This window comes from Heterodontus francisci, chromosome 7, assembly GCF_036365525.1.
Source record: "Heterodontus francisci isolate sHetFra1 chromosome 7, sHetFra1.hap1, whole genome shotgun sequence".
Classification (NCBI taxonomy): Eukaryota; Metazoa; Chordata; class Chondrichthyes; order Heterodontiformes; family Heterodontidae; genus Heterodontus; species Heterodontus francisci.
Window position 1 is genome coordinate 80402179 of NC_090377.1, and position 26558 is coordinate 80428736.

The 26558-nt window shown below is 43.9% G+C and overlaps 1 protein-coding gene across 1 annotated transcript in view; it reads right to left on the bottom strand.

The window, feature by feature from the left end:
• The window catches only part of ccdc141 (coiled-coil domain containing 141), a 217649-nt gene that overhangs the window by 53040 nt on the left and 138051 nt on the right, over positions 1 to 26558 (bottom strand). The window contains exons 12-15 of the mRNA XM_068035521.1: positions 24671 to 24844; positions 16808 to 16987; positions 7167 to 7292; positions 5345 to 5533 (exon numbers count right to left, since the gene is read on the bottom strand). Coding sequence (XP_067891622.1) covers positions 5345 to 5533; positions 7167 to 7292; positions 16808 to 16987; positions 24671 to 24844 — 669 coding nt within the window. The remainder of the gene's footprint in view (positions 1 to 5344; positions 5534 to 7166; positions 7293 to 16807; positions 16988 to 24670; positions 24845 to 26558) is intronic.

The following is a 26558-nucleotide window of genomic DNA, read 5'->3' on the forward strand; positions in this document are numbered from 1 at the left end:
ACACTTCAGAAATTCTTTCCCTCTCTGGCCTTTACACTATTAATATCCAGGTCTCTGTAAGGATAATTCAAAGTCCCACTACTGTATAGTTTTTGCACCTCTCTGTAATTTCCTTCTTGCTACCAAAATGTATCACACCACACTTCTTTGCATTAAAATTTCTCTGTATCTTTCCCACTAGTTGGTGGCCAATAGAATACACCACATGCAGCATATTATTACAATGCTTTGTAATGTGCATTTAAATGTGAGCACACACTCTGATCATATACAATCATACAATATAGCACATAATAGCAATGCGCAACTCATGTGGACAAGTGAGCTTACTTAATTATTAACAAAGCAAATAGATGACAGTCACTCTCCTGCAGAACCAGAAGAGTCAAAGTCACCAAAGCACCATCTTTTCCATCCACATTTGCATCATACAGCAGCACAGATAAAGATGCTGTGGGAGATATAGATCGAAATGGTGGGGTAGAATCACAGGTTGAAGCACAGACCATCAGTGTTGATGGAATGCCATGTGGGTGGTTCAGGAGGGGGCAGTTGGTATTGGTTCGGGTCCACAATATTGAGTCCTCCACCAGAGTTGTATGAGGATACAGATCTTACTAAATCTGCTTTGAAACTGATGCTGATGATGAGCAATCATAGAATTTTTCTGCACAAGTGTGGCAGATGGTCTCTGCAAGGCTCAGGAATTCAATACCCTGATATGCAATGTCATCTGTCATAAATGAGATCATGCAGGAATGGATGTCTGGATGGCATTCCATGGACAACACTGCAAAGCTGTTCTAGGCTCAGTCGGCCTGATGAGAATGTGCCCTTCACCAGTGGCATGAGTGCAGTAATTAATGAGAACTTCCCCATTTATGCTGTAATATCATTATTGGAAACACACAGAAAAGTTATACCTTGTTAATGAGGCATGATTGGATTTTTAATGGCATTCTAAGTTCATAACTACTGTTGAAAAACGTCTCTGACCCTGGAAAACTAATTTTATATTTATGTAACGTCAAATCTTTCCATTATAAAAATTCCATAGTTTTTTTAATATAATAAAAAATAAGGTTTATTTTTGATATTTCAGCTTTATGTAAGCCCCAATTTTTAATTTGGCTCTCTGTAAAATTGATCAAAAATAAAGGATAATCGATGCATTTTTCTTCCTGGTTTGCTGTCTATGAGAATTCTTCAATGTGATTGGGTGCTTACCTTACGTGATGACATTATTGTTGGTGCATGCTTGGAGATCACTCAACTTGGTGCCAGATTTAAATTAACATTGGGAAATGTGAAACCCATGTCATAGCACTCGCGAGTTATTTGTGGGCAGCTTTCTTAGAGGTCAGCAGCGAGCGCTGTTGCTTCGCCACTGAATGCAAGATCTGGGCCCATGAGTATCAGTACATGCTTCTGAGATCACATGATGCATTTATACTGAGGCAATCAAGCATGCCATAGTTCTTTGAAGGAGAACAAAGGATCAATGCCTATGGAAATGTGAGGTTTACAGCATTACCATGACATTTCAGGACAACTGCTATGTCTCAACAGAGAACAGTTACGTAAAGGCACTTAGATGAGGAAAGACCCTTACTGAGCAGACATTTAGGGTATGAAAACAATGTTTAAGATACTTGGATTAGATAAGGACCACTTTACAATGTAGTTCAGAGTAGGTCGGTAAAACTGTAACTAGTGGAGTGCCACAGGAAGCAGTGCTGGGGCCTCAACTATTTACAATCTATAATAATGAATTGGATGAAGAGACAGAATGCATGGTTGCTAAATTTGCTGATGACATAAGGAGAGTAAGTTGTGAGGAGGACATAAGGGGCTGGATTTTAAGAACCCACCACTGTTCTAGGCAGCAAGCCCGTGCAGGCCGCATGCCAAAGAGCCGTCGCAATCTTGAGCACAGCAGCTCATTTAAATAGCCGGGGCTGTCCGTCCCCGGCAATGGCGTCAGCTGCCTGTGTCCAGGTGCTGGCGCCATTTTTAAAGCCCTGCTGGCATATTTAAATTTTTTAAGAAATATCCCCCCAAAATTAAATAAATATATTTCTTCTGCCGCTTTTCAACCCGCCAACAATAATTATTTGCCCTTCCCCCCAACAAAACACTGACCTCATACATCTGACCTCCCCCATCCCCAAACTGTACAAAGTTTAAGGTTCAACCCTTCCCACCATCCCCTACACACATTACGTGTATTTGACTCTGACCACCCCCCACCCCCACACAGATAAACTTACTTCCTCCCCCCATCTCACCTGTGTCACGCCTTGTTTCCTCGGACGGGGATCTGAAGGCACAGGAGCACTGGCCCACAAGTCTGAGGTAAATGTATTTAAATGTATTAATTTTATTGATTTGAATATGTTAATTGTGGTCCTGTTGCCCAGCAGCAGCGGGACCGTCACGGAGGCTCGCCGCGGTTGGGAGGATTGGGCTGTGCCCTGCCGGCGTCGAGGTCCATGGCGGACCTCATCCAGAGCCATCTTCAGGCCCTACCCTACCACCCCCCACCCCCCCACCCACCACGGATCATATCGTTGAGGGCTTCTTAAAATCGGGACCAAAGAGTCTGCAAAGGAATATAGATAGGTTAAGTGAGTGGGCAAAGATTTGACAGATGGAATATAGTGTGGGAAAGTGTGAACTTGTCCATTTTGACCAGAAAAATAAACAAGCAACATATTATTTAACAGGAGAGAGATTGCAGAACTCAGAGATGCAGAGGGATCTGTTGGGTGTCCTACTTCATGAAACACAAAATGTTAGTCTGCAGGTACAGCAAGTGATGAAGAAAGCAAATGCAATGTTGTCATTTGTTGCAAGGGGAATGGAATATAAAAGTAGAGCTGCTTTGCTACAGTTGTACAGGGCATTGGTGAGTACTGTGTGCAGTTTTGGTCTCCTTACTTAAGAAAGGATATAATTGCATTGGAAGCAGTTCAGAGAAGGTTCACTCGACTGAATCCTGGGATGACAGGGTTATTTTATGAGGAAAGGTTGGATAGGTTGTGTCTGTATTCATTGGAGTTTAGAAAGATGAGAGGTGATCTTATTGAAAATTATGAGATCCTGAGGGGAATGGACAGGGTGGATGTTGATCGGATGTTTCCCCTTGTGGGAAAGTCTAAAACTAGGGGGCACAGTTTAAAAATAAGGAATCTCCCATTTAATACAGAGATGAAGAGAATTTTTTTCTCTCAGAGGGTCGTAAGTCTGTGGAACACTATTCCCCGGAGAGTGGTGGAGGCAGGGTCATTGAATGTTTTTAAGGCAGAGGTAGACAGATTCTTGGTAAACATGGGATTCAAAGGGTATCCAGGGTAGGCAGGAAAGTGGAGTTGAGTCCACAAACAGATAAGCCATGATCTTATAGAATGGAACAGCAGGCTTGAGGGGCCGAATGGCCTACTCCTAGTTCATATATGCGTACAGTACGAATATACAATCAGCGACAAATGTTGGGGGTACCAGCAATTTCAAAATATGGTTGTTATTTTTGCTGCTGCAGGTCACTACTGAAGTGTAAGTAGGTGGGTGTCAGGGGGCACAGGGCTTCACTGACCTGCCTACTGGAGCAGTACAAACAAAATTGTCCAACTCCTGTGATGTTTCCTGTGGGCGACTGGGAGGTGCTTGTGTCATAAATGTTCAGGGCTTTTGTAATCTTCACAGCTATTGGCTATGCAGTGTAGGAGTTTGACTGTTTTTGCATGTCTTCTTGGACTAGACAGTCCACAGCTCTGACTTGCAATTACATATGCACCTTTGGAAGAGCTTTCCCACCTCTGTAATTCTATTTGTTTTACCATTATTAGCTTTAAACAAGGTCTTTACAATGTTACAAGTGCTTCCATTTTTTTGTTAAATTTTTTTTGAGGACGTGGGTTTTAGAACTGAAAAGGATTCCATAGATGCAGGACATTGTGTTTTGTTTAAAAAAGAGGTCATTGGAAGATTTTTGTGGCTTGGTTTGAAAACAATCAATTAATGGAAGAATCAAGGAGTGCCAAAAACCTTACTGGAAGTCACCTGTCTTCATATAATTACCCAGCAGGAGTTTTTTTTGACTTGGGGAAAGATGTTTACAAAGAAGTGAAAGGTCAAGATTTATATGGGTCAGGAGGCTTGACTGTTGTGACATTGTTTTTGGTTTTGCTTTGGACAGTGAGTTGAGGTGGTGGTCAGTGTTAAAAAGACAAGGGAACAAACCCCGACTCAGCTTTTCCATCTCTTTGAAAAAGTCTGCCAACTTTTCCACCTCTTTAAGAAGCCCTGAGAAGCAAGTATAAGAAACTGACTGAAACCCCTGTTGCTGCATTTTTCCTGGAAAGTCTGCTCAAACTGATATTCAACATCACCTGAAAAGAACTGTTCTAAGAAGATCCCAGTCTCAGCCATCCACACATATTTGGGATGCCAAACCAAAACAAAGGACATCTGACATCTTTCCATATCTTCTCTTTTTTTCTTCAAGAATTAGCAAGTATTTGACCAAAGTATTCTTTTTCTGTTTTTTTTTCTAATAGAGCTCTAAAGATAATCTCTTTTTTCGGTTGACCTGTGTATGTGTGTGTGACAGGCTAAGGTAAAAGGGAACTTGCATATTTCACTCTGTGTGTTAATGCTTTGCTTCATTACCGGTTATGTCTTGTTTTATAATAAACTGATAAATTTTGTTGTTTATTGAAGAAACTTGGTTGGTGTATTTTATTCCGGGATAAAAACAGTCTATGATTGACTGTATCGTAACCAGGTAAAAAATTGAATATATGTTGTGATCTGTGGACAAGTGGAACTAGAAAAACAGTGCACTCCTCCTGCCTCGATCACAACAACAAGAATTTTACAACTATTTCCAAATCTTTTCTATGGCTTATTACTTGTTTTCTAAAGGGGTAGGAATCATTTGAGAAGCACTAAGTATGGATGAAAAAATCTATTAGCACATTTTCCCATGCAGTAGAAGTCCCACAATTTCACTCCTTTTTACAATAATCAACTTTTCTGATACACTTCTTAAGCTGAAAAACTTTGATCCACATGTTTCTTCATTCTATGGAATGCTATTATTTCACTCAAAAGTCAGCATGCCTATGCTAATCTATAAGAGATCAAATATATAGAAGACAGGTTAGAAATGTGGGAATGCCAATTTAGAAGCAAAGATGTTATGTGAAAGCCACAGATATAGGATAATTAATTTCTAAAATTATAATTACAATCAAAATTAGAGATGGGATAAAATAACAGAACTGAAAAGTATGTAGACATCATCAAAGCCACCTTAAAATATTTTCATTTAAGTGCCTACCTCTTGTGTAGTCTTATGAAATTTAACTGTCATAAGAAGAACCATTTCATAATCCTTTATTTTATTCTTTACTTGCTGATGAACATTAAGTAACTCCATAATTTTTTCATTTCTTTCCTTTAGGAAAACCCCCTTCAGTGTCAAAAGCTCAGATATTTTTATTCTGTATTCCACCTCAGCATTCAACTGCTAGTAATAAAAAGAAAATCACCAAATCAGTACTGTGGAATTAATAATCTATGGTAATGTGCAGTAAAAGTAAGTCATCACATTCCAGCTCACAACTAACCATTGAAGATAATTCCATGGTAAATATTTTAATCCTCTTAAAAAGCATTACATTCAGACTGGGTTTTACTATATATATATACACACACAGGCAAAAATATTGCTTTCAACTTACAAGATGCATGTGGCAACATGAGATCAATTTTACTGCAATATTTATTCAAAATGAATAGCAAAATTAGAGACAACAATTTTATTGCAAATCTGAAAATTAATAATAAATACATCCTTATGTATGCTCATCTTTCTGTCTGGTTTGCTACACATCTGGAATAATTTATATAATTTATATGATAGATCACAAGATATTTATGGAAAAGATTATTTAACCCATCTTAGTTTATCCTCCCAGAAAAATTCGAAAACTCTCAATTGCAGCATCCATTTGGTACCTAAAGGATCCCAGAGTTTTCACCTCCACCACTCTATTCAGGAGTCCATTCCATGTATTGATCATACTTTTTATGAAGTACAACTTGCTGATGACTGCTTAAATTTGCTTTTGAATAGTGTGAAGGTAAGAAGGTCATGTGTTAAAGCCCTCTCCAGAGACTTGAGCACATAATTAATCTATGCTGACACTTCAGTGCAGTATTGATAGAATGCTGCGCTGTTGGACGTGTCATCTTTCAGATGAAATGTTAAACTGCAGCCCTGCCTGTCCTCTTGGGTGGACGTAGAAGATCCAGTGTTCCTATTTGAAGAAGAGCAGGAGTTCTCCCAGTGTCCTGATCAATATTCATCCATTTATCCCTCAGCCAACATTGCTAAAACAGATTATTTGGTCATTTATTTCATTGCTGTTTGTGGGACCTTGCTATGCAGCCACATTTCTTAGATGACAACAAGGATTATACTTCAAAAAGTACTTCATTGGCCGTAAAGCACTTTGACATGTCCTGAGGTTGTGAAGGGGTTAGATAAACACAAGTTCCTTCTTTCTTTCCATGCTACCTTAGCGTAATCTCACAAGAAAATTTGAAGTCATTTTCTGGATTAATACTTCCCATAAAATTTACTATCTTATATACCTCTATACTATCATCTCTCAGATGCCTACTTTCAATGTGGAAAAGCCCAAGTTTCTGGAGCCTTTCCTCATATTTCAGATCTCTAACACTAGGGATAAGAATTATTTTCTGCAACACTTTCCACATTTAATTTTCTTCACACCTCTCCTCTCCTGATGCCCTGCTATACTTTGTCCATGTAACCATTTTTCATATGTGAATCTAGACACTAGGAAGGTTATCCAACTGTGAGAGGAACGCTTCCAAATTTAATCTTGTCCTGATCCAATGTTCACTGATGCGAGTTTCCAACAATTAGGAGTGGAACACTGAACGAATTTTCCCTCCCTAGTTTGTGGCGCTGAAGCCAATTGTACCATCTCTCTCAGGTCAATCAATCTGGCATAGTCTGAGGAATGAATCTACGACCTTCCTGGTTTCTATGATATGTTTTTTTTTACATGAGCTATCAGGCTTTTCCTATTTTTTAGCTTCCCAATTATTAGAAAGGTAGCATCCCTTACCTGCAAATGTGGCTTTGCTTTATTGAATTTATCGTGCAGCTCCACAATGGACTCAAGATTGCAACCAAGGTCAATACTGACCTGTGGAATAAGGTCCTCCTCCAGCATTTTCAAACTGTGAATTGTCTGAACAAAAGAACCCAGAATGAGCTTTCATTTTAAATAGTATTTAATTTCTCAAATTTACTGACAATTGAACAATATTTGACTTCTATATATCAATACCAATATCTGTTTAAAGTTGTACATTGAAAGACTCTCATAATTCTGTAAGTTTCTAGAGGTAAGACAATAAGAATACACTGAGATAAAAAGAAAGAGGTATTTAGCTGGTCAAGCCCATTCCTTCCGTAGACCATAAACTAATTTACAATTTACTTTTGAGGACTGAGATCTTAAAATTCCATATTTTTAAAGGAAAAGTGGTTTAGTTCCAGCATGGGGGCCAAAACTTGGAATGGAATGTAATGGATTGCATAAATCTGGGCTGGATTTTATGGGCCCCCCAAGGCGCAGTTGGAGGCTGGGGTGTCCCATAGAATCGTGACGGGTGAGGGTGAGGGGGTGCGGAGGGCCCGTCGCCGTCCCGTCACCAAGCAATGTTCATGATGGCGGGATAGGCCAATTGAGGGCCTTAAGTGGCCTATTAACGGCCACTCAAGGGCCTCTTCCCCCTGTCGCTGGGATTTCTCCAGCGGCAGGTAGAGCCTCTACCATGCGGGGAGGATACCTTGTAAAACGAGGTGTTCTCCCTGCGGGCTTTGGGGGGGGTGGGGGGCCCTCCTCAGCGGGCAGACTTTGGCCCAGGGAGGGCCCCAGCCAGGAAACAATCCACTCCCAAGACCCCCTCCCCCTGGACTTTACGACCACGCCCCCACCCCTACCTCGTCGGGGCCTTCTGGCCTGGCCCCGGCGACCTTGTCTCACTTACCTGAGGTTCAGGGTCCAGCACAGAGCCTGGGCCCGACGCTTCTGCAGTACCGTCAGTGGCCACCGGTCCTGGTAGCGCTGCCAATACTGCTGAGCTGCCGGTCCTGTGATTGGCAGCTCTTGGAGGTGGGATCCCCATCTTTAAAGGGACGGGGGTCTCGGCGCTGGAAACTTCACCTCTGGAACAACGGAGGATTGTGCCGAGGGTGGGGGGGTGGGGGGGGGGGGTGGTGGAGTGCATGAAAAGACCGAGGTGGGGTTCCCCCTGCCTTTTCAGCCCAGCGCCAGGAGCCCTGCTGCCTTCACACGATACAGCCCTCTGTCTATAGCAAGCTGCTTTTGCTGTTTCGCATGCATGTAGACCTGAGGTGTAGCTTACTTAGGTTGGCACCTCATTTTCAGGTTCCACTGGTGCTGCTTCCAGTATGCTCTTCTACACTTTTCACTGAACTAAGGTTGGTGATGGAGGAGTGAAGGGTATGCTGGGCCATTAGATTACAGATTGAGGTGGAATATAATTCTGCTGTTGCTGATGTGTCTCATGAATGTTTGGTTTTGAACGGCTAGGTCTGTTCTTAATCTAGCCCAGTTAGCACTGTGGTGGTGCCACACAACATAATGGAGGATGCATTCAGTGTGAAGACAGCACTTAGTCTCCATGAGTACTGTACAGTGATCACTCCTACCAATACTGTCATGGACAGACACATCTGCAACAGGTAGATTAATGAGGATAAGACCAGCTAGGTTATTCCCTGATGTTGGTTCTCTTACCACCTGCTGAATGCCCAGTCTGACAGTCATGTCCTTCAGGACATTGTCAGCTACTGGTGATGGTACTACTGAGGCACACTTGGCGACAGACATTGAATTCCCCCATCCAACTCTTGGCAATAGACATTGAGTCCCGCAACAAGAGTACATTCTGTAACTCTGCTTCCCTCAGTGCTTCCAAGTGATGTTTGAATGGAAATGTTCTGATTCATCAGCTGAGAGAACACTGTTGATTTACAGATATATATTTGCCACTGATACCCTGTCAAACAGACATAAATTGCATGGCTTTATTTAGTGTGACCACTATAAAGAAAATCTATTTTTAAAAACCAGATCTGACCTATGTATCAATCTTGCATCAATAATTTAATGCAAATTCAAGGGAAAGTGTAGTGCATGCACTGACAGGTAATTTAATACAGACACCATTTTGGACCTCTAAGGCCACAATGTAGTGCCCAAAAATCGGATGCTATGGATCTGAATGTTGTGCCATTTACATTTGTTGTGCCATTTACATTTGTCCCTAAAATTTCTGCCCTAAAAAAGACCAACCTCAAATATCGCATTGAGTCATATTGTGATAAACACAAAATAGATGCTTTGGCCCTTGCAGCTTCTGTACTCTCACTGGATTTTCCTCACTCCCAGAGTCAAACTGCTGATAAAGGGTATTAATAACAGGAATATACAATAAAGGTGCATTGAGGAAAATTGGGCTGGTTGTGGGCGAAGTTACATTGGCTGGCAGAAGCGCAGTTTTGGGAATGTTTCAGTGGTAAATCCACCATAGAGGAAAATCTAGCCATACACGTCACTCTGAATCTCACCATCCTGTAACAAAGGAAGCCCCCTTTCCCCCAACCAGCATGTACACTGACCTAATGTGGGATCAGAATTCCTCCCCCCAACCCCCCACAACTGGACTTTAAAACTGGACTTTGTGGAGTGTGGGAAAATGGTTAAGAAGGGGTTTTGATAATGGATTCTGATGTATAGATAGTGATGTGGCTGAGGCTGACAATTCCCGTAACGCAACGGAAGATTTCCTCGGAGGTAATATCTCTAGTATTCGAGATATTAAAGGGGAGAGATGTGGGATTGGAATTCCTCCCCCCTCCCCCCCGCCAATTGGACTTTAAAACTAGACTTTGTGGAGTATGGGGAAGGAACCCCAATCCCCTCGGACACTAGTACTGTGAATAAGAGCCAAACCTCAACACAAAACACACAGAGGCAGGCTGCATTCCGATGAGTCAATTTTCAAACATCCCAACATCACAACAGAACTGATACTGTTAAAGGACTGGAATTTGGGACTTTATCATAACAGTGACACAGGATAACTGCCATCATGTTAAGTAATTGGGGAGGCCTTGTTGCAATTAACCGGCCCCAGAGCACAGCATTCACTCCTGTCAAGACAACAGAGAAACCTCTTTCATGGATATTAGCTTTGGAGCCTGGATTACCTCACCTTGGTGGAGTTCATTGTTCTCGGTCAGGGAAATCACATCAGCACTAAATGGATCTGTCTGGACCAGGCAGACAACAGAGAAAAAGGATTAAAAGGTGCTAAGTGCTGACCATCCAGCAGGATGGCTTCAGGAGATGTGATTATGATATTTCGAAAAGGATCATCATAAAAAGGACAAGATCGAAGGGTTTGGCACTGCAGTCGAGAAGGAGGGTCAGGAACGGTCAACCTGGCTTGTGGACCTACAAATTCTCACCGGAAGGACCAAGCGCATGGAGGATTGTATGTTATCAGCCAAATGCAAGGGGTATTTGAGGCTGAGAGTTTTAAAACAATTTTAAGTGTAGCAACCAAATCCTGGAAGGGTTTTGGGTTTTGAATTAAGTGAATCTGGGGCAGATAAGTGGGGTTTTGTCTGTGTTTTTTTTTCATAAAGGTTTATTTTATAAGTCATGGTGACTTGTGCGTTTGGGTGAGCGCCAAGGTTGAATCATGGAGGGATTTAAATTAGACTAACCAATCAAGATGTCGTGTGGTGTCCTTTAAATTAATTTAGAGGTCTTTGTAACAGAGTGTTAGGAGGGTTTTTGGTTTTTAAATAAACAAATTTGTGGTTCAGCCTAACCCTGTGTCATGTGCAATTTTGTTCTTGTAATTCCCAAAGTCCAAGAACTTTAGTAAGGGGGTACAGGAACAGAACCTCTTACACTAACAAGATGGAATACTCTTACAATACCACTCCTGAGTAGGTGAACACAATAACAATGAATAGCATCCTCCATCTCCACGACCTATTCCAGATGATACATGCCAAGGTTCCAGCCTGACTGTTCTGTGCCCTGCACATATGCATCATCACCAAATTCTTCTGGATGGCCAAAGGGCCTTCAGCTTCCAAACTTGAGGAGGTACTTGCCCTCCCATACATCAGACACTATTACTGAGCAGCCCAGGCCAAAATGACTGTGGTTTAGTCTCTTGACTCCGAACAAAATGCATGGCAGTGGGATATTTCCTACCAAAACTCTGCAGAGCTTACTATTCATGAAGCATGGAAGAGCCTATCAGGGACCCAGGTGCATCCTATTATTGTAATGCTCTAAGCCTAAGGAGAGGAGAGGAAGTCTGCACTGCCCTGAAGATCTTCATGGGTATATCAATCCTCTCCCAGTCTGATGTCATGCAAAGCTCACCCCAGGTATATTCAGAGCCAGGCATATGAACGGGTTTGTCAGATTAAGTCAGTTCCTCAAGGTCCGTCCAACAGTTAGCAACAAAGTTCACATCTTCCAATATAACTGCAATCTCTAAATGAGACTGACTCCAGAAACCAGCAATACTTTGCAAAATCCATTCGCCAACAGTCTCCTGCAGACACAATTTTATCCTGTGCACCATGCTCAACTACGTGAGCAAAGACAGGACAAAGAATATGAGGGAAGTGGAGGTGGAATAGCTAGGCTATGGAAACAGGCCATCAACATCACCACTTACAGCAAAATGAAAGAAAGCTAACTTAAATACATGCATTGCACATACTGCACAACATAAATGCTGCAGATTTAATCACTTGATATCAGATGATTGCCAAAGGTACTGTGGCAGTAGGGCACCCTCTTACATGTCTGCACAACATGCCCCTGGAGACGATAAAGACCAGCTACAGTTCCAGAGAATCCAGCCAAGTGCTTGCTGAATTTAACCAATGGAAACTGAGGACTCGCTGCTATGAGTAGGCAAGCAAAGCTCTCCCAGAGTGTAGCTTTCTCATATGAAGATTAACATGCTGAGCATATATACATACGGACATACGAATTAGGAGCAGGAGTAGGCCATTCAACAAGATCATGACTGATCTAATTGTAACCTCAACTCCACATTCCTGCCTACCCCCAATAACCTTTCACCCCCTTGCTCATCAAGAACCTATCTACCCCTTCCTTAAAAATATTCAAAGATATATCCCACTCAGAAGGATGTTTATCCTCCACCTGGAAAAATGTCAAACAATCTGCAGCCTATGCTAGCATAGGAACATAGGAATTGAAGGCAAATTAATGATCTGGTTATGAAATTAGCTGAGTGAAAGGAGTCAGAGAGCAGGGATAATGGGCAGGTACTCTAATTGGCAGGGTGTGACTTGTGGTGTCCCACGAGGATCTGTGTTGGGGGCTCAACTATTCACTGTATTCAGCACTGATGGGATAAAAGGTGATGGGATAAAAAGCAAAATCTCCAAATTTGCCGATGACACAAAGATAGATGGCATTGTAAGCAGTGTAGATGGAAGTGTAAAATTACAAAGAGATATTGATAGACTCAGTGAATGAGCAAATCTGTGGCAAACAGATTTCAATGTAGGCAAATGTGAGGTCATTCATTTTGGACGAAGAAGACAGAACTTTCAGGAGTGAAATTAGGGAACACTTTTTCACACCAAGGGTGGCAGAAGTTTGAAACGCCCTTCCGCAAACAGCAATTGATGCTCGATCAATCATTGGCTTTACAATTGAGCTTGATAGATTTTTGTTAGCCAAAGGTGTTAAGGTTTATGAGAGATATGGATTTAAGTTGCAGATTGGCCATGATCTCACTAAATGGCAGAATTGGTTCAAAGGGCTAAACGGCCTACTCCTGTTCCTATGTTCCAAGATTCCAACTAAACTGGGAAGACTGAAGCCATTGTCCTTGGTCCCCACCACAAACATCGTTGACTCCATCCCTCTGCCTGGCAACTGTCGGAGGCTGAACCAGACTGTTCACAATCTTGCTGCCACATTTGACTCTGAGATAGCACCCAACTACATATCTACTCCATCACCAAGTACACCAACATCCACCACTATAAGATCACCCGACTTCAACCCTACCTCAGGTGATCTCCTGCTGAAGCCCTCATCCCTCACCCCTCACCCTTCATTACCTCTAGATTTGAATATTCCAATTCTCTCCTAGCTGGCCTCCCATCTTCCACGATACATAAACTTAGCTCATCAAAACTCTGTTGCTGTATCCTAATTCGCTCAAAGTCCTGTTTGCCCATCACCCCTGTGTTCACTGGCCTATATTGGTTTCTGTTTCACAGTACGGAATCATAGAAATTTACAACCCATCATGTCTGTGCCAGCTGACAAGTAGCCATCCAGTCTAATCATACTTTCCAGCAATTGGTTCGTAGCCTTGTAGGTTACAGCACTTCAAGTGCATATGCAAGTACTTTTTAAATGTTATGAGGGTTTCTGCTTCTGCCGCCCTTTCAGGCAGTGAGTCTCAGATCCCCACCACCCTCTGGGTGAAATATTTTCCTCTCAATTACCCTCTGAACCTCTTACCTCTTATCTTAAATCTATGGCCCCTGGTTATGGACCCGTCAACCGAGGGGATTAGGGCCTTTCTATCCACTCTATCTAGACCCCTCATAATTTTATACACTTCAATTAGATCTCCCCTCAGCCTCCTCTGTTCCAAAGAAAACAATCCCAGCCTATTCAATCTTTCCTCATAACTAAAATTCTCCAGTCCTGGCAACATCCTTGTAAATCTCCTTTGTACCCTCTCTAGTGCAATAATGGTTTCACAAAATACGTGTGAATATAAATTCATAAAAACATAGTTAAAAAAAGGCCAACTCAGACTAACTAGAGAAAATGTAACCATCTCCCATTGACATTCAACAACATTACCATCATTAAATCCCCTACCATCAACATCCTGGGGTTACCAGAAACCTAACTAGACCAGCCAAATAAATACTGTGGCGCCAAGACCAGGTCAGAGGTTGGGAATTCTGCGGCGAGTAACTCATCTCCTGACTCCCAAAAGCCCATTCACCATCTAGAAGGCACAAGGCACATACTCCCCACTTGCCTGGATTCGTGCAGCTCTAACACTAAAGAAGCTCAACACCATCCAAGACAAAGCAACCAGCTTGATTGGCACCCCATCCACCATCTTAAACATTGGGGTGAATTTTACATACTCCCTGACGTCGAGGCGAGGAGGGCCAGTAAATGCCTCCGGGAGAGGCCTGCCACAGACTTCGACGACGGGAAGGTCCAGCTCCATATTGCCAGTGGCAGCGATGTCTCATGGCAGCCCACCACCAACCAGTCATCAGTGGTAGCAAAATTTGAATATGATAATTTATCAAAAGTAATGAATACCTTACCTACCTGCTCCTGCCGTCGGTCGCAGTGCAATATTTGTGCCGGTGGCCAGCACTCCCGTGCCTTTGGATATCCACCCGGAAATCTGAGGCGGAACACTGGTGGGGAGTGGGGAGCAGGTAAGTTTTAGGGTGGGGGGGAGCAAGGTCAAACATCTTTGATTGTTCTAGTGGGTGGTGGGAAGGGGCAAAGATTAAAGTTTTTGAACTTGAGGGGCAAAGGTCAGGAGAACAAGTTGTTTTTTGGGGGGGAGATGGCAAGTAATGAATCTCATGGTCATTGGAGAGGGTGGGAGCGGGTTGGGATAACTTTATTTGATTTTTCAAAGTCATTTTCCTTTGAAAATTTAAATTGTACTGCAGGGTTGGTAGCCCTTTAAAAAGGTCATCGGTGCCTGTGCAGTCCTGACGCCGTTGCCTGGGACAGATCGCCTGCCCCCTCCACATCATTGGGGGCAGGGGGGGAGGAGGCGGTCTGCCCCGGCCTTGTAAATGAGCCGCTGTGTTTAATATCATTCCAGCTCTGCGGAATAAAGCTGGTACATGTGGGCCACCATCTTTGAAGCTTGACGCCGATCTCGGCAGCGAGCTTGTAAAATGCAGCCAATTCACTCCCTCCACCACCAGCACACAGTAGCAGCCTGTGTACCATCTACAAAAGATGAACTGCATTCTTTGATAACACCTTCCAAACTCGTGACCTCTACCACTAGAAGGACAAGGGCAGCAGATGCATGGGAACACCACCACCTGCAAGCACCCCTCCAAGTCATGCACCATCCTTGGAACTATATCACCATTCCTTCACTGTTGCTGGGTAAAAATCCTGGAACTCCCTACCTAACAGCACTTTGGGTGTACCTATGCCACATGGTCAGCAACAGTTCAAGTAGGCAGCTCAACACCACCTTCTCAAAGGCAATTAGGGATGGACAATAAATGTTGGCCTTGCCAGTGACACCCACATACCTTGAACAAATAAAAATATATATAATTTATTCAGCTTACATAATATTTCCAGAGATAGAATGTTTTCAGAAATTAATAATGCATTGACAAATTTATTGAAGAAACCTATTGTTTGCAGATGAGCAAAGGATTTATAAATAATGAGTTCTCATCAGAGAACTCCTCTTTGCTGACGATGCTGCTTTAACATCTCACACTGAAGAATGCCTGCAGAGTCTCATCGACAGGTTTGCGTCTGCCTGCAATGAATTTGGCCTAACCATCAGCCTCAAGAAAACGAACATCATGGGGCAGGATGTCAGAAATGCTCCATCCATCAATATTGGCGACCACGCTCTGGAAGTGGTTCAAGAGTTCACCTACCTAGGCTCAACTATCACCAGTAACCTGTCTCTAGATGCAGAAATCAACAAGCGCATGGGTAAGGCTTCCACTGCTATGTTCAGACTGGCCAAGAGAGTGTGGGAAAATGGCGCACTGACACGGAACACAAAAGTCCGAGTGTATCAGGCCTGTGTCCTCAGTACCTTGCTCTACGGCAGCGAGGCCTGGACAACGTATGCCAGCCAAGAGCGACGTCTCAATTCATTCCATCTTCGCTGCCTTCGGAGAATACTTGGCATCAGGTGGCAGGACTATATCTCCAACACAGAAGTCCTTGAAGCGGCCAACATCCCCAGCTTATACACACTACTGAGTCAGCGGCGCTTGAGATGGCTTGGCCATGTGAGCCGCATGGAAGATGGCAGGATCCCCAAAGACACATTGTACAGCGAGCTCGCCACTGATATCAGACCCACCGGCCGTCCATGTCTCCGTTATAAAGACGTCTGCAAACGCGACATGAAATCGTGTGACATTGATCACAAGTCGTGGGAGTCAGTTGCCAGCATTCGCCAGAGCTGGCGGGCAGCCATAAAGACAGGGCTAAATTGTGGTGAGTCGAAGAGACTTAGTAGTTGGCAGGAAAAAGGACAGAGGCGCAAGGGGAGAGCCAACTGTGCAACAGCCCCAACAAACAAATTTCTCTGCAGCACCTGTGGAAGAACCTGTCACTCCAGAATTGGCCTTTATAGCCACTCCAGGCGCTGCTTCACAAACCACTGACCACCTCCAGGCGCGTATCCATTGTCTCTCGAGATAAGGAGGCCCAAAAGAAAGAAAGAAAGAAAAAGAACATAATATTTCCAGAGATAGAATGTTTTCAGAAATTAATAATGCATTGACAAATTTATTGAAGAAACCTATTGTTTGCAGATGAGCAAAGGATTTATAAATAATGATTGTGATGTTTCAATGACCATTTGTTCAGTTATATCTTACCTTTTTAATTTGCTCTTTGAATTTCTTCCATTGTTTTTTGGCTGATTGAATTTGGTTTAGGTGAAGTTGGAAACTTGTCCACTGGTCTGTGAGAGCCAATTTTCTCTTGTTTAGCTGATCAATCGTATTTTCAACTATATTTACTGACTTCTTCAGGTTTAGATTCAAGCTTTCATTTCTCTGAAAAATTAAAATAGTTTCTGCTAGAATCTATTACATTCAGATAAATGTTTTGCAATAGTGTTTTCACAATTAATGCCTCCATTTGCTCTCTCATGGGTCAATAATGACAATATTTCATTACAAGCACCCTAATGTACATCAGCTTTGCCGTAAAGTTTAGAAAAATAGAATAAAATAATTCTACACTAATTCGAATTAACTGTTTAGCAACATTCGCAACTCCTCAAATAACTGAAGCGGTCCGAATAGAAATTCAGCAAGACTTGGACAATATCCAGGCTTGGGCTGATAAGTGACACGTAACATTTGCGCCACACAAGTGCCAGGCAATGACCATCTCCAACAAGAGAGAATCTAACCATCTCCCCTTGACATTCAATGGCATTACCATCGCTGAATACTCCACTATCAACATCCTAGGGGCTACCATTGACCAGAAACTGAACTGGAGTAGCCATATAAATACCGTGGCTACAAGAGCAGGTCAGAGGCTAGGAATCTGCAGCGAGTAACTCACCTCCTGACTCCCCAAAGCCTGTCCACCATCTACAAGGCACAAGTCAGGAGTGTGATGGAATACTCTCCACTTGCCTGGATGGTTGCAGCTCCAACAACACTCAAGAAGCTCGACATCATTCTGGACAAAGCAGCCCGCTTGATTGGCACACCATCCACAAACATTCACCCCCTTCACAGTGGTAGCAGTGTGTACCATCTACAAGATGCACTGCAGCAACGCATCAAGGCTCCTTAGACAGCACCTTCCAAACCTGCGACCTCTACCACCTCGAAGGACAAGAGCAGCAGATGCATGGGAACATCACCACCTGCAAGTTGCCGTCCAAGTCACACACCATCCTGACTTGGAATTATATCGCTGTCCCTTCACTGTCGCTGCGTCAAAATCCTGGCACTCCCTTCCTAACAGCACTGTGGGTGTACCTACCTCACATGGACTGCAGCAGTTCAAGAAGGCAGCTCACCACCACCTTCTCCAGGGCAATTAGGGATGGGCAATAAATGCTGGCATAGCCAGTGATGCCCATTTCCCATGAATGAATTTTTAAAAATTAGAATGTTGGCTATGAGCAAATATGCAAATCATGAATCCAAGCCTTCATGATCTAGTCCATTTCAATTAGATCAAACCAAAACCAAGCTTTGTCCAATTTATATATGGATTGAGAATTGGTTAACAGACAGAAAGCATACAGTAGGAATAACTGGGTCATTCTCAGGATGGCAGGCTGTTACTAGTAGGGTGCCACAAGGATCAGTGCTGGGGTCACAGCTGTTCACAATCTATATAAGTGATTTGGATGTGGAGTCCAAATGTAATATTTCCAAATTTTCAGATGACGCAAAACTAGGTGGGAATGTAAGTTGTATGGAGGAGTCAAGGAGGCATCAAGGGGACTTGGACAGGCTAAGTGAATGGGTAAGAACATGGCAAATGGAATATAATATGAAAGTATTTCTTAAATGGTGAGAGGTTGGGAAGTGTTGATGTCCAAAGAGAACTGGGCGCCCTTGTTCATGAGTCACTAAAAGCTAGCATGCAGGTGCAACAAGCAATTAGGAAGGCAAATAGTTTGTTGGCCTTCATTCCAAGGGGTTTTGAGTACAGGAGTAAAGAAGTCTTGCTGCAATTGTATAGAGCCTTGGTGAGACCACACCTGGAGTATTGTGTACATTTTGGTCTCCTTATCTAAGGAAGGATATACCTGCCATAAAGGGAGTGCAACAGAGGTTCACCAGACTAATCCCTGGCCTAGTGGGATTGTCTACTGAGGAGAGATTGGGGAAACTAGGCCTGTATTCTCTAGAATTTTGAAGAATGAGAGGTAATCTCATTGAAACTTACAAAATTCTTAACGGGCATGACAGGTCTGCCTTAAAAATATTCAGTGACCCTGCCTCCACCACCTCCTGAGGCAGAGTTCCAAAGTTGCACAACCCTCTGAGTGAAAATATTTCTCCTCATCTCTGTCCTAAAAGGGTGACCCCTAATTTTAAAACCGTGCCCCCGAGGAGTAGTTGATAATCCCTTTAAATAGCGCTGGTGAGGGGATCCTTTCTGCTCGTGACGCCAGCTAAGCTGGGCATGTTTAAGTGAGGGCATTAGCTGGAAAGTTGAGCTCCAAAATGGCAGCGTTGGTATCAAATCAGTGTTACACGATGATTGAGGACACGCTCTGCCTGCTCTGTATATTTCCAGTGCACGATCACTGTGCCTGCACAAATTCCCTGCCTTTTTTTTTATTCATGGGATGTGGGTGTCGCTGGCTATGCCAGCATTTATTGCTCATCCCTAATTGCCCTTGAAAAGGTGATAGTTAGCTGCCTTCTTGAACTGTTGCAATCCATGTGGGGTAGGTATACCCACAATGCTGTTAGGGAGTTCCAGGATTTTGACCCAGCGACAGTGAAGGAATGATGATATAGTTCCAAGTCAGGATGGTGTGTGGCTTGGAGAGGAACTTGCAGGTGGTGGTGTTCCCATGCATCTGCTTCCCTTGTCCTTCTAGGTGGTAGAGGTCATGGGTTTGGACGTTGCTGTCTAAGGAGCGTTGGTGCGTTGCTACAGTGCATCTTGTAGAAGGTACACACTGCTGCCACTGTGCGTTAGTGGTGGAGGGAGTGAATGTTTGTGGATGGGGTGCCAATCAAGCTGGCTGCTTTGTCCTGGATGGTGTCAAGCTTCTTGAGTGTTGTTGGAGCTGCACCCATCCAGGTTAAGTGGACAGTATCCCATCACACTCCAGACTTGTGCCTTGTAGATGGTGGACAGGCTTTGGGGAGTCAGGAGGTGAGTTACTAAGATGGCAGCCTGGGTAAGTCACACCATAAGTGTGTGTACACACTGTGGATGCCATTTGGGAACCAAAACAGCACTTATAGTGCTGAAAATATGTGCACTACACAACTGAATGTTGCAGCCTCAGTTTCTGAATACTGCAATTTGCAGGGCTACGGGGAAAAGGTGGGGGAAAGGGACTCAGTGAGTTGAACTTGCAAAGAGCTGGAACAGACCAAATGGCCTCCTTCTGTGCTGTAACCATTCTATAATTAGAAACAGTCAGATTCAAACATTCTGGGTGGAGCTTTCTCAGGGGGATTTGGAGGTGGTGGGCAGCTGGGGAGCGTGGCCGGGGGGTGGGGGGGCGGTGGGGGAAGGGGCGGGGGGGGGCGGAGAATTGCAAAAATTGCCTTCAGGCCTGTATCCCAATGTGTTCTTGCCTCCTTCTCTCTTTGCCAAGGAAGGGTTGGGAGTGAAGTTGGAAACCCCCGCAGCTGAGGCAATTAAAGTTGTTAATCAGGCAATTAAAAGGGATTTTGTGCATAGATTCCCTCTTTCCCACAAGAGGAGCCAGTCCCATGCCATATCTCCCAACCAGCAGTTAGAAGGCAAGATGACAAGTGGGAGGGACTTCCTCAGTGAAAATGATAAGCTGTGAATGCTTTGATCAATTGGACTGAAGAGTTGCAGAAATGGACAGGCTGAGAAGCTGCCTTGTAAGGCGCTCCTTCTGCCAGAGACTGCTATCACTGCTTGACAGGTGAGTGCCAACTTCTTGGAAGGCACTTCACCTGACCAGCACTTCCCTGCTGCCAACCATCAGAGTGGCACAGGAATAGCTTATGCAGCTCCACCGTCCCCCTCTGCTGAGGTCTAGGGCAGGGGCCTTCCCACTGCAACACGCTCCAGCTGCAGCAGGAGCAACACCAGCAGCAGCAATAGCTACCTTCTCCGCAGACACATGCCCCTCCACAGGGCAGAGGGGATGGCCACCAAGATCCAGATAGAAGGGAGCTAGACCCCAACAGAGGGTCCACTGGCAGAGGACCAGCTATCCCGACATTGGCGAGCACCTGTGCCTCATGAGGCTGAGGCTCTCACAGCACATCGCTGCTGACACCTGCATCCTCATGGTACAAGACCACCTTCCCGGTGGACCAGGTGGGTATTGTCATGCAAGCCCCCACCTACCAAGAATGAGGCACACATTATTGCGCCACATGAACATTAAAATTTAAAATTGCTCCTGGGAAGAAAAGAGGGCCTATCACAAGGAATTCCAGGCCCCTCACCAGAAAGACCTTTTTTGCATACTAGCAGACAGTGTTGGAACAAAGGAACCAGTCCCTGCTCCTCCAATACACAGAAGACCTGGTCAGACCAGTTTAGTCACATGGCAAACTGGCAGTTGGAGTTTTTTGAATTTGAACTTGCCACAAAGTTTTAAAACTCTTCCTGAACTGAAAAGACCTCTCTCCTGTCTGCTCCCATCTCTTTCTCATAGAACCGAAGACCCATTGAAGACACATGAACCCCAAGAGAGAAAAGTCTCCTCCAGGGAACAAGGTTTAAGAAGAATACTGGGCCCTAACTAAAAGCAAGACTACCTACAAAAGGACTACAGTGAGCTCGAAGCACAGTAACAAGAAACTCTTCTGATATTGCCTCAAACCTCTCTACTTATTTTTTCCTTCTGCTCTTTACTGTCCCTATTTGCATGTGCGTATCTCGTATGCATGCTAGCGTCGGGCGCGGCGTTAACTGAATTAGAGTTTAAGTTTAAATAAATTTCACTTTTCTTCTTTAAACCTAAGAAGGCCTGTTTGTGCTCATTTCTTTGCCTTACAATTGGAAAGCGCTGAACAAGGATTCACCAAGGGGGAGTTCAAAACACAGTGTGCTTAAAATTAAACCCTGTTACAATAAGACCAGGTGAAGGCTAAAAGGGACCCGTAGACACCTTTCTTACCTGGTCGTAACAGTATACATTGACAACAGCCAACAAGGTGCCTGTTACTAGAGGCCCACCACCCCCTCTGCCTCCCCCATCCCTGGGTCTCTGCCTCCTACCAAGTTGTGTGCTCTCTTCTCCTGTAAGGAGAGAAAGCAGAGAGGTATGAGTGGTTGTAATGGCTTGTGTAAGGAGGAGTGAAGGCAACCATTTATGGAGGGTGACTGTGAAGCATGATTGCATGAGGGCAATAGTCTGAGGGTGAGTGTGAGTGTAGGCTGCTCAGATGGAGATATGAGGTGCCTGCAGGGAGAGGAATGAATAGAGGTGCAAGCTGTGTTGACCTGATGCTTGCGGTGCGCGAGAATGCTGGGCAAGTCGGAGTGTGGAGCTTGACACCTGAAAGTGTTACGCCACTCAGCTGTCATGCCCTCCTGAGGTCCTGCATCATCTTGGTGCACGGTCTCCAGGTTGGACGGACCATACTGTTGCTGCTCACTTCCATATCACTTCCATCCATGCCTGCTTTGTTAGAGCCCGGAGGCAGGCTCTTAATTGGTTGCCTCTTGGAAAGAACAACTGGAAAGCCTGGTATTTGTTTGTGATATACATAAATGATTTGGAGGAAAGTATAGGTGGTCTGATCAGCAAGTTTGCAGACGACACTAAGATTGGTGGAGTAGCAGATAGTGAAGGGGACTGTCAGAGAATACAACAGAATATAGATAGATTGGAGAGTTGGGCAGAAAAATGGCAGATGGAGTTCAATCAGGGCAAATGCGAGGTGATGCATTTTGGAAGATCCAATTCAAGAGTGAACTATACAGTAAATGGAAAAGTCCTGGGGAAAATTGATGTACAGAGAGATTTGGGTGTTCAGGTCCATTGTTCCCTGAAGGTGGCAACGCAGGTCAATAGAGTGGTCAAAAAGGCATACGGCATGCTTTCCTTCATCGGACGGGGTATTGAGTACAAGGGTTGGCAGGTCATGTTACAGTTGTATAAGACTTTGGTTCGGCCACATTTGGAATACTGCGTGCAGTTCTGGTCGCCACATTACCAAAAGGATGTAGATGCTTTGGAGCGGGTGCAGAGGAGGTTCACCAGGATGTTGCCTGGTATGGAGGGCGCTAGCTATGAAGAGAGGTTGAGTAGATTAGGATTATTTTCATTAGAAAGACAGAGGTTGAGGGGGGACCTGATTGAGGTGTACAAAATCATGAGAGGTATAGACAGGGTGGATAGCAAGAAGCTTTTTCCCAGAGTGGGGGATTCAATTACTAGGAGTCACGAGTTCAAAGTGAGAGGGGAAAAGTTTAGGGGGGATATGCGTGGAAAGTTCTTTATGCAGAGGGTGGTGGGTGCCTGGAACGCGTTGCCAGCGGAGGTGGTAGACGCGGGCACGATAGCGTCTTTTAAGATGTATCTTGACAGATACATGAATGGGCAGGAAGCAAAGAGATACAGACCCTTAGAAAATAGGCGACATGTTTAGATAGAGGATCTGGATCGGCGCAGGCTTGGAGGGCTGAAGGGCCTGTTCCAGTGCTGTAATTTTCTTTGTTCTTTGTATTCTTATGTTCGGGTCCTGACTTTAAAATGGACCAAAGTGTCCACCAAATACTAAGGGGCCTGGATTCCCTCCTCTGATTCAGTTGCAAAGCTGCAATGTTATTTTCTGTGCAATGCAAGTTTACCTTATGTCGTTTTAAAAGTTTATTTTGCCTTTATTATAATGAAGCTAAAAAGTATTCATGTGTAATGCCAAACATTATCTACATTCTAGTTGAGACATACCATGCAAGACACTTTAAGAGGATTCCATTGCGATGATTCCAAACAAATAATGAAACTGATCATAAACTACAGGTAGATCAGTAGACAACTACAATGTATGAGGTTTGCAAAGGTAGCAAACATAGCCAAGCACTGACATCTGATACTCTGCACTTTGGATAGCTTGTTAATTATGAAGCTGTCTTCTGCATTCTCACAAATGAGCTGACACTGAGCAATACAGTGACGTAAAACAAAAGCTAGCTGTTAGCAAGTAGTCCCAAAGGAGACCATATCAAATAAATTAGTCAGGCTTTATTTTAAACATTAAAGGGGGACCAAAGTAACAATAACTAGCTTGCTCGTACACTTGTGGATATGTAAAAAAAATTTCACTTAGAATGCTCTCAGATTTCAGTCACACAGAGCCATTACATCAGTAAAACTTCACTTTAAACATCAAATAAAAGTGATTTGTAGTCGCAAATATTAAATTAACATCTGTATGTCTATATTGAAATGCCTGCATCTAGCATGTGATTCCTGTCAATGTGATACAAATTCCTGTAATCCTTTTCCCTAGGCATTTTGTTAATTGGCAGCAGCAGCAAACTGAAACTGAAACGCTCGGAACTGTGAATCAAAAGCAAGACAAGAGGTTGGAAAAATACCACTGCAAAACTACGAGAGACTTATGAAGATAACTTATCCTGAATGTCTAGCTACACAGACCAAACAATTACAAAAAAAATGGCAATCTGGTTGAAGCACTCGAAATGCTTTATCTAAAAAAAATTCAATTATTTTTCTTGAAGATCTTTAGGTGAAATTTGTCATGAGCAGTAGCGCAAAATGGGTAATTACACTCTGTCTGATTTTCTTATCCATGGAAAATTAAATAATGAAAATTCACCCCTGCGACATTAAAACTACATTAATATATTAACTGACATTGGTGATACAAAACTATAGGAACAAAATTTGGGAAATCTGATTTGAAAATGTACAGAAATTACAGATATCTTCTTTAAAGGCTACAGGGAAAGAAGAGGAACCCAAATACAACTCTGCAAAAAGAACACAGAATCCCATATTTGCAAAAGGAATTGAGGAATTTGCATTAAAACGGTTTAATTGTAAACAACAAGCTTACCATATTTACTGCACTCTTGAAGTTGAACCCCAGGTCTTGGAGCAAAAGAAAGCTCTGAAGGACTGATTGCCATTTGGAATCAGCAAGCTCCAACACTGACCGAACATTTTCTTCACTGTCCTTCATAGATTGAGAACTGTAACAATCTTCTAAGCTTTGCATAGATGCTTCAACCTGGTTCATGTCAAATGTGATACAGATTAGTTTCAAAACAAGCCCATGTTGCAAAATGTAATCTTGAAATACTCTGATTAGATTGATGAGGAACTAAAATATTTACTGCTGCTAAGGAATTATAAACTAAAGCATTAAGAAAAACAAATACATTGACTACATTCAGACCACCTAATCATGTTTTAGACATTCATATAGCTTTAATTTCGAAACACATTGGACTGAAAATTGGCCCGCACCATTTTTTGGGGGACGGGGATTCATTATTTGTGACCCAGCCAGGCCTGTTGGCAAATTTTTTGCTGCCTCATTTATCTGATTAGGCATTCATCCAAGCACGGCCCACGCTGCTGGCTGCCTGAGTGTGCAATCGGGTGGTGGAGGGGGGGGGCCAGTGCTGAGTGGCATTCGCAGAGAGCATATGATGCAGCCAGCCTGCTGCTCTTAAAGGCAGTCTGTACTGAATCACAGGTGGCTGCTGCTGAATGCTATTGCTGCAATTCTAAACAAGGAAAATGGAACACCAGAGCAGAGAGAGGGTTCCCAGGATCACAGATGCAGCACTGGAGGCTTTAGTTGGGGAGGTGGATTGGAGGAGAGAGGCTTTGCTTCCGGGGGGGTGGGGGGTGTGGGTGTGGTGGGAGATGCCCTCAAGGACCATCCTCAGAAGGAAATGTGAGCAGGTAGCCAGGGAGGTTAACCCCCGGCATCTGAACCCTGGACCTGACAGCATTAACACAAAACGTGTGATGACCTCACACATATAGTCAAGGTCTGTGGAATGCATCTTCGATGACATCTAGATTAGATTAGATTAGAGATACAGCACTGAAACAGGCTCTTCGGCCCACCAAGTCTGTGCCGAACATCAACCACCCATTTATACTAATCCTATATTCCTACCAAACATCCCCACACCTGTCCCTATATTTCCCTACCACCTACCTATACTAGTGACAATTTATAATGGCCAATTTACCTGTCAACCTGCAAGTCTTTTGGCTTGTGGGAGGAAACCGGAGCACCCGGAGAAAACCCACGCAGACACAGGGAGAACTTGCAAACTCCACACAGGCAGTACCCGGAATCGAACCCGGGTCCCTGGAGCTGTGAGGCTGCAGTGCTAACCACTGCGCCACTCTACCCACCACTCCACGAGCTGCTCAATTCATCACACCCCCATCACTCACCCAGCAACATTCCCTGGCACTCAGATCTCAGGCCTAACATCCAGATACTATACCTCACCACATTCCAATGATACTAACCTTATATCTAGATCCCACTGCTTCCACATACCGGGAGTTATTCGTCTGTTGCAGGTGCATCACCCAAACACGGTGCTGCACAATCACTGACATTCTTTCCTCTCTCTTGTAGGACAAGGAGTCCCATAACAGGAGGGAGCAGAGTAGAACTGGTGGAAGCCAAGGACAACAACAACTCCTGAGCCCTAAGGAGGAGATGGTTCCTGTATCAAGGGACTGGCTGCAAGAGAGCCCGAGGCGTCCAATGTCACTGAGAACATTGACAACAATAGTATGTTGCTGCCTTTTTCCCTTTCTCAATTCCTAGCTCACCTTCATCCTGCTACTTGGCATGATGAACAAGCTGCAGATGGTGTGACCATGGACATCCTGTGTTCCACTCCATCCACCACCACCACCAACACCCGCACCCCCCCCCCCCCCCCCGCCCCCACTTTGCTCATCTC